This window comes from Sinocyclocheilus grahami, unplaced genomic scaffold (genome assembly GCF_001515645.1).
Source record: "Sinocyclocheilus grahami isolate Dianchi unplaced genomic scaffold, SAMN03320097.WGS_v1.1 scaffold231.1, whole genome shotgun sequence".
Lineage (NCBI taxonomy): Eukaryota > Metazoa > Chordata > Actinopteri > Cypriniformes > Cyprinidae > Sinocyclocheilus > Sinocyclocheilus grahami.
The window spans coordinates 679,876-693,081 of record NW_015505410.1 but is presented as its reverse complement, the minus strand read 5'-3'; the positions used below and the strand labels follow the sequence as shown (position 1 = coordinate 693,081).

General features: G+C 38.3%; 2 protein-coding genes across 4 annotated transcripts; both read right to left on the bottom strand.

The window, feature by feature from the left end:
- Positions 1-256: 256 nt before the first annotated feature.
- On the bottom strand, positions 257-5,601 carry LOC107597383 (gap junction alpha-3 protein-like). Of its 3 annotated transcripts, none has more exons than XM_016288412.1 (3): positions 5,538-5,601; positions 4,521-4,584; positions 257-3,487 (listed from the first exon to the last, which is right to left on the bottom strand). In XM_016288412.1, exon 3 carries the CDS (start codon positions 3,450-3,452, stop codon positions 2,169-2,171), a length of 1,284 nt encoding a protein of 427 aa, XP_016143898.1. In that variant the 5' UTR covers positions 3,453-3,487; positions 4,521-4,584; positions 5,538-5,601; the 3' UTR covers positions 257-2,168. The 3 variants fall into 3 exon arrangements, with proteins under 3 accessions (XP_016143898.1, XP_016143896.1, XP_016143895.1); XM_016288410.1 differs by having other exon boundaries at positions 5,253-5,585; XM_016288409.1 differs by having other exon boundaries at positions 5,410-5,585.
- Positions 5,602-10,000: 4,399 nt separating this feature from the next.
- LOC107597425 (gap junction beta-2 protein-like) lies at positions 10,001-12,014 on the bottom strand. Its single transcript, XM_016288472.1, has 2 exons — positions 11,919-12,014; positions 10,001-11,102 (listed from the first exon to the last, which is right to left on the bottom strand). The coding sequence occupies exon 2, from the start codon at positions 11,076-11,078 to the stop codon at positions 10,278-10,280; it is 801 nt and encodes a 266-aa protein (XP_016143958.1). The 5' UTR covers positions 11,079-11,102; positions 11,919-12,014; the 3' UTR covers positions 10,001-10,277.
- Between the last annotated feature and the right edge of the window lie 1,192 nt (positions 12,015-13,206).

Here is a 13,206-nt window from a genome sequence, read left to right as displayed (position 1 = left end):
AAAAATGACAAAATTAATTACATTCTAACCTTTAGAAAGATCTAACAGTTCTGTTAAAGCTTCAGTGAAAATTACTTCATCTTTATTTTTCAGTCTTTTTAATAACCTTTTCACAGAGCCTGTTTAGTGAACAGACCAGCACTAGAAAGCATTTAACTTCAAAAACATTAAATGTGAGTTTTGATGCCTGCCGTGTACAAATGAAAAAGACAGAATAACCAAATTTATGGTACAAAAAGTTTATTTAGTAACAGCTTTGTAAACATTTGAGGTAAATGAACATTTACATCAACTTGTTCTTATAAAATTGAATACACAAGGCACTTCTCTTAAGACAGCATTGAAACAGGCTGCTGTTCTGAGCATATGTAGGTGGTTTGTTTCCCTGATTGGTCAGAATAATCAGCTCTGCTCGAGAAAATCAGTTCAAGAAATGAGTGTTATCTGAGAATAATGGGCTGCACCTAAGTACACTACAAACGGATCGAGATAGGAAAGAGCTGGCTGGCTGGCCAATTCAAATTCAGAATGGATGAAATGCTATAATGCACAATGTTCAAATTTTCTGCTGTCCTTTCAGGCCACCACAACAGTCCTAAAATAAAACATGGGAAACGTGTATATGTCTTTTACTCTACAAGTGCTGTTTTATAAATTACATTTGATGTTAAGTGGAATAATACTGCCATCAACACAACGACTTTTACCATTAAGACATTTTCCTTTAAGGACAAAAATATTTCCGCCTTTCTATCAATGTAAGAATTATTGAACAGTGTCTTTTGCCTAAATGTGCAAATCTTCAACTTTTTACTAAAATGTAAACTTTAAGAACCGAAAAATGACAAAATAACACACTTTCATTTATGGATACATTAAAACAGCAGAAAATAAATAACATACATCTGTAAATACTGTGATCTGATAAAAGCAATGGTAATAGTGTCCTAAGCACAAACTCTACGTGATGAAGCAATGTACCATTTCTATTTCAGGGCTGACTGTTAAATGGATTGCTGAAATTTATACCTGATAATAAAAGCAACATACATTGTGTTTCAATGGGTCTCAAGAACAGTTTTCTAAAAGAAAAAAAATCATGTTGTGCTGTCATGTTGTTGTGGTGGTGGGGGGTAAACTCATATCAGCATAAGACACTTGCAGCATCTTTTTATGTCCATTTTGAAGTAACTTTTTGGCAACCACGAACTGACTACAGAAAAGCAATGTTTTTTTTACTCATTCTCAACCATTTGCTTACATTTTTAGAAAATGCTCAAACTTTTTGAATTAAAAACCAATAAGGAATCCAAATGTCACATGAGAATTAAAACTCTGCACCATTCAGTAGTACAACATTTATCTAAATATTTCACTTGTCTCAGTAATATGTTCATGTTTCAGTTTATGGATGACCTTCTCTTTGTGATGCATTAAAGTTTGCCACTTTTATCAGGCAATGTGCTTTTTACTTTTTTCTTCCTCAACCTTCTGATTTCTCTTTAGAGTGAGGAAATGTAGAGACAGATGCTGGAACAACAAAGAGAACATTTTAAAAAATGTTTCAAGATGGATGTTCATGAATTTGACTAGTGTAGTCAATTTGACAAGTAACTGAATAGTTACTTCAACTACTTTCTTTTTTTCCCATTTCTCTCATATGCTATTCAAGTCTTCAAAAATAAAAATAAAATCATACACGAGAGTGTCATTATCTACTCAATTAAATCACAGAGTGTATTTATGTTGTGTATTACATGTATTTTTTGCTTATTTGTAATCTGTATTATTGTACTGCAAACATTTTTTATTTGGTGACTTTGAATCAATATACTTAATAAATTGAACTGACTGAATGGAAATTTTGGCATTAAGGCCTTGTCATAAAACTAAATGAAGTGAAATTTTTTCCAGTGAATCATTGAGATTCTGGTGTTAACAGGTGTCCTGCTTCATTCAACTACTGCATAACACTAACCAGCATTGAGAAGCCATCTTTCATTAGCCCATAAGAAATGACTAAACTCTTTGCAATTTTACGTTGCAAAATGAAATTAATAATGAATGGAATACATTTTTTCATTCCAGCAATATGCCTCTCACTTCCTCTTGTTTTTTGGTGTATTGTGTTTTGTCCACAAAAACCTACGCTTTGCAGTGGAGAGCCACTACACCGCCAAATCATTGGGCCTTGCTCTCGTGCTGCTGGCTTTACTAGCCCTGCTCAGTCGTCGAGCATCAGTGAAAATAACGGGCGGCTCGTGCATCTCCACCGTGGTGGTGACGTGCCCCTCCTCCGACCCAGCGCTCAAACCAACGCCAGGGGAGGTGGGGGTGCCGGCGTGCTGAGCGGTGTCTTTGGCTTGCCACCTATTATCGGAGGAGTGGGAGGAGGAGGCAGCGTTCATCTCCCGAGTCTGTTGCTCGGTGGCCAGGTTGGCCCAGTTCTGCTCGGCAGCCAGCCTGTTGTTGTTGTTGCTGATGTAGAACGGCGAGGAATCCTCGCGCAGAGAGTCCATCTTGAACTCGGCCGTAGAGGGCACCGACACTGGCTGGAGGAACGCTCCGCCACCCACTGCCATCTCCGTATAGTCTGGCGGGTAGCTGAGGGTGGCAGGCACAGTTCTAGTAGACCCAGGCTCCGTTTCATCTGCGTCGGGCAGCGACTCGCGGTCGGGGGCAAACTCGTTGGTCATGCCCTGTTTGACCTTCTTCCATCCGAGGTGATAGATTTCTAACAAATTCAGCAAAAGGGACACGCAAGCCACCACAAGCATAAATATGATGAAGATGGTCTTTTCCGTGGGCCGGGAAATGAAGCAGTCCACCGTATTGGGGCATGGCCACCGCGCACACTTATACAGCGGCCGCAACTGGAAACCATAGAGGAAATACTGACCTAAAATGAACCCCACTTCAAACAGGGTCTTGAAAATTATGTTGAACACGTAAGTGCCCAATAAGGCACCTCTAATGCGGATTTTGCCATGCTCGTCTCTGATTGGCGGCTTCTCCTTTTTGCCACCGCCACCCCCACCCCGTCCACCAGACTCCCCTCCCCCTCCATTTCTATGCAGGAGTTCTTTCTCATCCTGGAGCCGACTGGCCTTTCGCAGCTCCTCCTCACGCTCTTTCCGCTTCTCTTCCATACGAACGATGTGCAGGACATGGCCCAGGTAGATGAGCGTCGGTGTGGACACAAAGATGATTTGGAGCACCCAGAAGCGGATGTGGGATATGGGGAAGGCCTCGTCGTAGCAGACATTCTCACAACCGGGTTGCTGCGTATTGCAGGTGAAGTCCGACTGCTCGTCGCCCCAGACCTCCTCGGCTGCCGCTCCCAACACCAGAATCCTAAAAATGAAGAGTACTGTCAGCCAGACTTTGCCGATCACGGTTGAGTGTTCCTGTGCATTCTCCAAGAGCCGTCCAAGAATGCTCCAGTCACCCATGCTTCACGATTTCTAGCCTAGAGAGAAAGTACAGTCTGAGGGAGAGAGAGAGAGAGGGAGTCAGGTGAGAGAAAGGGTTAAAAGGGGAACAGAGAGGATTCATCAGAACTAGTTAACAAAATAACTTGTTACACTGTACATGAGACCATTTGGATCTTCTCAGGCCTGCACTGCCCATTCAAACAGGCACAGCTAAAGGTAAATGAATGTACAAAACACGCTCAGCCCTCATGAACTCACACAGCATTTCACAGTTCTGCATAAGATCTGAATGGTCAGTTCTGATGAAGCCCTTGCCAAACCCCTGCACAACTTTATCAAATGATGTTTAGGAAAACCAAGCAAATCAACCTTGTCATTGATCACTGTAAATATCACATTAAAAAAATGTTTGACAAACTTATGGATTCCGTGACCCCTCACTATTTAACTCTCTAACTGGCTGCTATGAACCTGGCATGTACAGTGTAAGCAAACTCTCTCTGGCTCGCTTTCTCTCCAGTCACTGACACACACGCATACACTCGTACACACACTTTTTCACCACACTCATACACACGGTCTCTTTCTCTCTCACCTGTTCGCTTCACTGCCCAGCAGGCATGTGCTGAGATCAACATTATAATGTTCAAAAACAGTTGAAAGCGTTGACTGGACAGTGATGCGTGGAGGGCCCTGATAGAGCCAATTTCAGGAAATCAAGGTGAAAAAAGCAGTGAAATATGGAGACAGGGCACTGCCAAAACCAGGACACTTTATAGTTTTGAATCTTCACACAGATCATGTCTAAATGAGTATAATTAATTGCCAGCAAAAACTACAATTCATGAATTCACCCTGTAGGTGCTGTAAGTGCTTTGAAAAATTTATGAATTCGGACATGAGTGTCATGATATAACCTAAGGATTTTGATCAAAAACAGATTCATCTTATCATAATAAGCTCAAATAAACAAGAAGATTGAACTAGATGTAACAGAACAAGATTGAGATGGTATTGCCATAAGTAAACAAAGAACCCCAAAAGAGCTAAATATACAATAGAAAGAAAAACAATATATTTACTTACTAAAATGATGTTGTATTGAGGGCGGCAAATCCATCGACTAAGGTTCTAAATCAAGTCTATGACCCTGAAAGAGAAAGTGCAAGTTACATAATAAGAATAAGAATAATAGAAAACAGTTAATAATTTATTTTACATTTAACTTGATTTATTTTACATTTATATCTTTTTACATAACTTTATAGAACTGTAAAATAATTATTTAGATTATTTTTTTAAATCCTATACAAGTTTCATAGATGATAATAATTTTAGCCCTTTTATATATTTTTAATTCCAGTAAATTATGGTCTAGTATGGCTCGTTTCTATCAAATTATCCTAAAAATCATTTAGTTCCCAAGGCAGCTATCATTTTCATTAGATATTAAAGTTGCTAGTTTATAATTATCACTAAATTATCACAACTTTGATCTATCAGCGAAGCATTTAATTACAAAATGCTGCTGTTTACATAATTAGCTGATGATAGTAATTGTCCACTGTTCTCACTGTACATTCTGGTCAAACTGTCAGAGAGAGGCAGATTTTCTATTTGCACTGATTATGCTCTGATACCTGTCATCTCAAAAAACAGCTCTTTTCTTGAAATGTGTCTAAATGATGTTAGCTGTTAGAAAGCAGAAACCATTCAAACTGAAGTCTAAGTTGATGGCCTACTAGATAGCAAAAAGTCATATTAATTGATGTGGGATGTAAAAAGATAAAAGAATTGTACACCTAACTTAAAGCATACCTTGACTGAACTAGGCAAACTTATCTAAAGAAAGCAATATCCAGCGGCCACTGGTGCCACAGTTTGAGTGCGTTGAAAGCATACAGACTTCCCAAAGGTAGCAGGAGCCCTCCCCGCTCCCCCCCGTTCCCAAATCCTGGCAGCACTGCCAGCTTACCAAACTCTTTTGAAAGTGGCCGGCCAACTTATTCATTCACAAAAGTTCTTCACACATAGACCCGAGGTCAAACTCTCGTAGAAAGCCTAGTTTTTCATGGCAAATCGAGGGTGGAGACGAGGTCTCACCAAGCGCAGCTGTCTCCCGTTCCCAGCCATCGCTACTGTCACTTTGAGTGGTCATGCAAGAGTGCTGCGTTCAGAAAGTGGTCGGCCAGTCAGAGCGCACGACACGCCCCTGTCAACTGGGGTAAACTCATCGCCCCAACTTAACTATAGGCTACTCCAACACATACTTTTACATGAAGACTCTATTTTACTTTAGGCTCTATTTTACTTTATACCACAGAATATTGTAATAATAATAATAACAATAGTTTAATAATAATATATGATTGTACAGGCGGTGTGCCAGCGTTGAGATTCCTTATAACAGAAGTAGGACGTTTCACTGATTGTATCTCTCCGCGGTCCATTCAAGCAGTCAGTCATTGTTGCGTTGTTTGGCACTTTGATTCTGCTTTTTCGTTAGCGGAGAAAAATCAAAAATACATTTTTTAATGACTTTGTTAAATTCTTGTTTATAGGCTATAACTGTTCTATACGACGGCGTTTTCAACGTGCCACGTTAAAAAAAAAATCTAAGATTACGAGATAAAAAAGTAGTAATATTTTGAGAACTGAATCAGAATTACGAGAATAAATTCAATACGAAAATAAAGTCAAAATGTTCTGAGAATAAGATCGAAATTACGAGAATCAAGTCGAAATATTTTGAGAATAAAGTCAAAATTACGAGAATCAAGTCATAGCAATTTTGAGAGTAGCCTTGCGCATGCATGCAAATGGCCCTGATATATGTGATTACTAGCAGAAATCATAGCCTACCATATGTCATATACTTGCAGGGACAGTAGCCTATATGCTTGGAAATAATAGCCTATTTCACATCTTCGAATGCATTCATTATTTGTAGTGCGCCAGCCACCCAAAAAGAGCATTAAGCCTTGTGATTTTGGTACTTTTAATATAAAACAAAGTCTCAGCTTTCAAATTCTGTCATTTTTATAGCGAAATACAAACAATATGTTTTACAATAATGTGTTTTTCACGCACTTTAATGTGGCGTGACAGATCGCTGTATTCGCCCTATAAAGCGGCATGTGAAACATTCGAAAATTATAGCCTACTTACTATTTTTTCATGCCTTCTGATGTTCCTTCATCATGCTACAACTTGTGATAAAGAGGAGAAACACATTTATCATTTGTATTTAGTGATAAAACTGACAGAGTTAAGCTCAGCTGTGTTATATTAAAAGCAACAAAGCTTATAAACGATTACTATGGGTGGCTGCGCGCTACAAATTATAAATGGATTTGAAGGCATGAATTATAATTTCCAATCATTTATTATACCATGAATAAAACAGTGTGTGAATCGTCACTTAAGGTTAAACGTTATTTACCTCAGAAAAGACAACAACAACTTAAAATAACAAGTTGAATTTCGTAACTTTTTTTGTTGTTGCTATTTTTAACTAACCGAGACAGTGAAATTATTGCTATTGCTTAGATATAGGCCTATATACAGGTGCATCTCAATAAATTAGAATGGAAACGTTTTTACTGAAATGTATTTCAGTAATTCAACTCAAGATGTTTCTTCATCATGCTACAACTTGTAATAAAGAGGAGAAACACATTTATCATTTGTATTTAGTGATAAAACTGACAGAATTAAGCTCAGCTGTGTTATATTAAAAGCAACAAAGCTTATAAACGATTACTATGGGTGGCTGCGCGCTACAAATTATAAATGGATTTGAAGGCATGAATTATAATTTCCAATCATTTATTATACCATGAATAAAACAGTGTGTGAATCGTCACTTAAGGTTAAACGTTATTTACCTCAGAAAAGACAACAACAACTTAAAATAACAAGTTGAATTTCGTAACTTTTTTTGTTGTTGCTATTTTTAACTAACCGAGACAGTGAAATTATTGCTATTGCTTAGATATAGGCCTATATACAGGTGCATCTCAATAAATTAGAATGGAAACGTTTTTACTGAAATGTATTTCAGTAATTCAACTCAAATTGTGAAACTCGTATATTAAATAAATTCAGTGCACACAGACTGATTGAGATAGTGAATTGGTGGGTTTTTGTTAAATGTAAGCCAAAATAATCACAATTAAAAGAACCAAAGACTTAAACTACTTCTTAAACTACTTAAACTGTGTGCATTGAATTTATTTAATACACGGGTTTCACAGTTTGAGTTGAAGTACTGAAATAAATGAACTTTTCCATGACATTCTAATTTATTGAGATGCACCTGTATGTGAGGAATGAAAGGTTGGACGCCACAGACTTTTTTGCGGAGTAGGTGGCGGATTTTTTTTAACAAAGAAAACAGTATCATTTAATGAAACGAATGTCTCATTATAATGAAAAGATGATTAAATCCCATGCCGCTTAAACATGGGGCGAATACAGCGATCTGTAACGCCACGCTAAAGAGCGTGAAAAACACATTATTGTAAAGACATATTGTTTGTATTTCGCTTTAAAAATTACAGAATTTAAAGGCTGAGACTTTGTTTTATATTAAAAGTAGGCTACCAAAAGCACAAAGCATAGGCCTATTCACTCAAAAAAATTATTCTTGCCAGTAATTGAAATGAAGCAAACAATTTAAATAAAGTATATTTAAAAAAGTATAAAATAATAATTATTATTCCGAATTACGCTTTCTTAACATGAACGTAATGAATCCGAAACCAACCTGATCAAATTACATAAACTATACCTAATTTGTTGCAGTAAAGCGCGAATGCAGATGTTGCGCATGCGCATATTAGATAAAAAAATAAAAAATAAAAATAAAAACCTGAAGGCGGCAAATCGACTAGGTCGCGACGACGGTGACTCAACGGTAGCCAGGAAGATTAATGAAGAACAGATGAGGAGATTATACAAGGTAAGATATTTTCTTAATTTATAATTGATGTAGACTTAAACATATAATTTTGACTTTATTCTCAAAATATTTCTACTTTATTCTCGTATTGCTACGACTTTATTCTCGTATTATTTTCAGTATTATTAGTTTAATCTCTTAAACTTAGGTATAATTTATTTTTTAACGTGACACTAAAACGCCGTTTTACAATTGCCTAACATATTTAATAATAAAATCACCGATTGTCCTGCAGGTGACCGCATGAATCTGTCTTCTTACGATGCACTGAGGGCTTTACGATTACTCGTAGATCTACGATGATTTTCAAGTGCTACTTAAGTTACGATGCTTTTGGGAAACAGACCGTTTGCACAGCCATTGCATTCCTAAGCTCAACAGAGTCGTGTGTGATTGGTTATAATGCGCAACACTGTAAAAACGCCTAAAATGAAATACGGTGCAACAAGAACAAATCTTAATTTAATGCCGCAGTCGACACTTTCTATTCATTTACACTTTGTTAGCAACAGACGTAATAGATTTAATTTGTTTAGTGAATTTAGTGGCATTTTTGCCCCAAGACCCCCAAGACCTCACGCTCCGCCTATGCCTACAGGTAGACTACTTGAAAGTGTTGACATTAGAATTTTAATTATTAGCCTACATTAGTGATTAAAACAGTTAGCCTACTAAAAGCTGGGGTGTGGTAGTAAACTGGCAAAAAGACTAGCCTAGTCTTTAGTCTAGTCAAAATTCTGGAATCTTTGTACCGCATGGGAAAGTATCCAGCAGCAGGCCTTCCCTAAAATAGAAACGCACCGCTCTCCATTGGTTTTCCCCACGGGAATTACAATACTGACAAACCGCAAACATTTAATACGCTTTTTATTAAGGTATTCATATGAAAGATAAGTTGTTAGCCAAAATTACAAAGAAATTTACTTTTACAAACAGTTGGCTAACAAAAATGATCACAGCTCACTTTAGGAAACAGCAGAAGATTCCCTCAAATACCATGTGGAAACTTTGGTAACAATAATTTCCGCGGTTTAATCACAGCCTTAAAAACAAAATTGGTTACCGCTGACTCGTAGAGCCTCTCAGAGAGGGGGGAACGAAGCAGAAGTAGCACAGAGTAGGCCTACACGCCACTAGACGTTCTCACGCGCTACAGCATTCTTTGTTAACAAATTACTTAGGCACTGCTGTATGCTGATATAAAATCCCCGGTAGGGGTCAATGCAAGGTAACCTTGTGAAACGCCTTAAAACTAAACACAGTTGTGCCGTTGTTGGAGACATTTAAATTATGTACCAAAATAAGCACCAATAAAAACATACAAACACAAATCCAGCTCATCTCTCTCAATGATAGACCCTATTGCTAGTCAAAACTGTTGATGGGCAACAGAAAGAGTAAAATAAATTGCGTTTAAAAAGAAGTAAACAAAGTAAAACTAAATCATGCAAAATTAAAAAGAAGCATTCGTATACAATACAATATATTGTAAATGATCCCTCAAAAAAGGACACTCTATTTTGTGCAAAGACGGTCTTCATTTATGTCATTTGTGACCACTAGGAGGCCCTCTTGTGCTTTTCTAATGCCACTAGAGAGTACTGTTACTGTGACAGGCTCTTGAGTAGCCTAATGTGGAAAATGAATTTCAACAACCTCCAACATTTTTACAGACATTGCTATGCCATATGCCCTAATTGTCTTTTGGCTTGGGGGAGGAATGCCAAGTTTGGAATGAAGCATGCTTGAAACCTGCTGTCAGGTTTGTGGCTTTGTTGTATTCTCAGGGCAGGTTGTCAAAAACAAGGTACAAAACACATGCTAATTCTAATGCTCTAATGGCCTGTTGGTTGAATTAGTCACTGGATGTAGGGATAATCTTAAGCAGTCTTATTGCTTGAAGTGTCCGAAGCAGATGACAGCAACTTTGCGTTCTTTTCATTCTGTAACTGCGCCTTTTCTGTGGACATTTTATCTTGGTGAACAAAAGCACACCTTCTTTTGGCTCTGGACGAGCACCTCAGCAGTGCTTTGAAAATCAGGTAGGCCAGTTCAGCCACATTGAGCACAATGCAAATGGCAGAAGAACCCACCATGAAAATGGTGAAGACTGTCTTCTCTGTTGGTCGTGAGATAAAGCAGTCAACTTTATTGGGACAGGGCCACTGCTCACACTTCACAAGACGGGCCATCTGAAACCCATCGTAGACATAATACAGAGCGTACATGAATCCGGCCTCGAAAAGGAGCCGGAAGAACAGGCTGGAGGTGTAGGTCCACCACAGCGACCCAGTGATGGGTAGATGCCTCTTCTTCAAGCTCTCCAGGTTATCCCCTTTGACACCACCACCTCGGTTGGCCAAAAGTCCTTTCTTTACATTGTGTTTGCGATATGCCACATGCATAACCACCAGCAAAGCCGGTGTAGACACAAAGATGAGCTGCAGGCACCAGAAACGGATGTGTGAGACTGGAAAGAAGTGGTCGTAGCAGACGTTTTTGCAGCCTGGCTGTTGTGTGTTACAGGTGAAGTCGGATTGCTCATCTCCCCAGACCGTTTCAGCAGCTATTACAAGGATGCTAATGCGGAAGATGAAGAGGACAGACAGCCAGATCTTTCCCAGGCTGGTGGAGTGTTTATTTACCCCTCCCAGCTGGGCATAAAGTGCTCCCCAACTCATCCTGTCTACTGTTGCTCTCAGCTCCTAATCATCAAAAAGAAAGAGATTGATTTGATTTTGAGCAAGTAAACATATATATATATATATTCAAATTTAAACAATATGTAAAGTTCACGCACTTATATACATACATAAATTCTGACATAAATATATAGTTTAAATTTACATTTCAGATGACAAAATATATAAAAAAAATAGACAAATTCTTAAAATACACAGAGTCTAGGACAAACTATTTTAATAATTAAGATTTTTGAATGTTTTTGAAAGACGTCTCTTATGCTCACCAAGGTTGATCATAAAATGCAGTAAAAATAGAAATAGCATATTAGAATGATTTCTGAAGGATCATCTGACACTGAAAACTGTAATGAGTAATGACTGCTGAATTCTGCTTATCGGAGGACTAAATTACATTTTAAAATATTTTACAATAGAAAACTAATTTTAATAATATTTAACAACATTGTTTTGTAAACTTTGTATAATTTATTGTATTTCTGGTCAAATAAATGTAGTCTTAGTAAGCATAAGAGACTTCTTTAAAAAGCATATCTTTTTAAATCTTCCAAACTTTTGACCGGTAGGGTAAGCTTAAATTTTTATTCCTCAATCCTAATAACACAAACTATAATTCTATGTCTTCAAAAAGACAAAACATTGAATAAAAAATGCTTTCATTATGTTAATAACATTAATAAATCCTTTAATTCCTATTAATTAAGAAACCTTCATTCCATTTTTTTTACACATTTTGGTAACTTCAGAACGTCAGAATTATCATATAATATTATCACAAAATTTGTGAAATGTCTGGCAGTTTTACAAAAGGAAATTTACCTGTTAGCCTACAAAATGATTTAGAGCAAATCCACGATAGCCTATATATCCGTCCAGGTGAGTTAAAATGAGTACTTTCACTTGCGTGGTTCTTTGTGGTCTCGAGAGTGAGATGAAGTGATTTGACTGAGGACAGAGAGCGCAAGTTTAGTGCTCTCTCGAGGAGAGCTGCACCTGACATCGGGCGGAGCCACGCATTCGTTGGGTGGTTCTTGAGCTCGCAAGCGGCAAAACCGGAATGTTCCTGGAATTCGTTGCGCGCCTCAGTGATTACAGCAGGAGCGATCTAGTATAGTCGCGTCGCTAGCGTGTAGATGTGCTATTGCGTTCAAACGTACAACATATCAACTTTCACACAGTATACGTTTACTGTATTTCAGGTCATAAGTAAATAGCCTACAGTGGCATGAAAAGTGTTGTTTTTATTTTTTAGTCCAACCGTTCAGGGGCCATGAAACGTAAGTAGTTTCTTTGCGCTTTTTTTTCTTAAACTCGTGTTCTTTTACTTACATTAGGTTAATACTTACATTTAAATGTAGGTAGGATAATTCAAAAAAGTTTAGCCCCACTAATAATCTGTCTCTGCATTATTTAACAAAATATCAAACCAAACAGTAGCTAATTTGAAGATATATATAGCTACAAACAATTTTCGAGCAAAACATTTAACAAAGATAAGTTTGATAGGTTTTAAAAGATAATTGTAATTCTTAAAGGGGTCATATGATGCTGCTAAAAAGAACATTATTTTGTGTATTTGGTGTAATGAAATGTGTTTATGCGGTTTAAGGTAAATTAGACTATAAAAACATGGACGTACGGTTCCCTTTCGAGCTTTCACGAGACATCACTGAGATATTTCTCCGTTATGGGAACTCCTTCCCTTCCAACCTTTCCTGAAGTCCTATTGGCTCCCGCCAGTCCAAATGACTGGCCAATTGACGCGAAGTATGCAACCGCATGCAAATACTGACGAGCTCAAGCGGCAGTATAAAATGCGGTGCACGCGACAATTACGCCAGAATCTTCTACTTCACCTGTTGAATTCACTATGGCAACAATCTGCAAGATCTGCGCGGGACCGATAGAGCCGCCGGATCAGCACGACTACTGCGTCGCCTGCCTGGGCCTGGCCCACGCGGCGCTGGACGAGTCCAACTGCGGGCATTGCGCGGACCTTCCGGCCCGCGTGCTCCGGACCCGCCGCGATGTGGCTCGCGGCCTATTCGGGATGAGGCCCACTGCCGCCAGCGTGCCGCTGGTGGGCCCTCCCGGTGACGGGAGCGTC

Excerpts from the sequence above, each read along its gene's own strand:
- LOC107597383 (XM_016288412.1), bottom strand. The coding sequence starts at position 3,452 with ATGGGTGACTGGAGCATTCTTGGACGGCTCTTGGAGAATGCACAGGAA.
- LOC107597425 (XM_016288472.1), bottom strand. The coding sequence starts at position 11,078 with ATGAGTTGGGGAGCACTTTATGCCCAGCTGGGAGGGGTAAATAAACAC.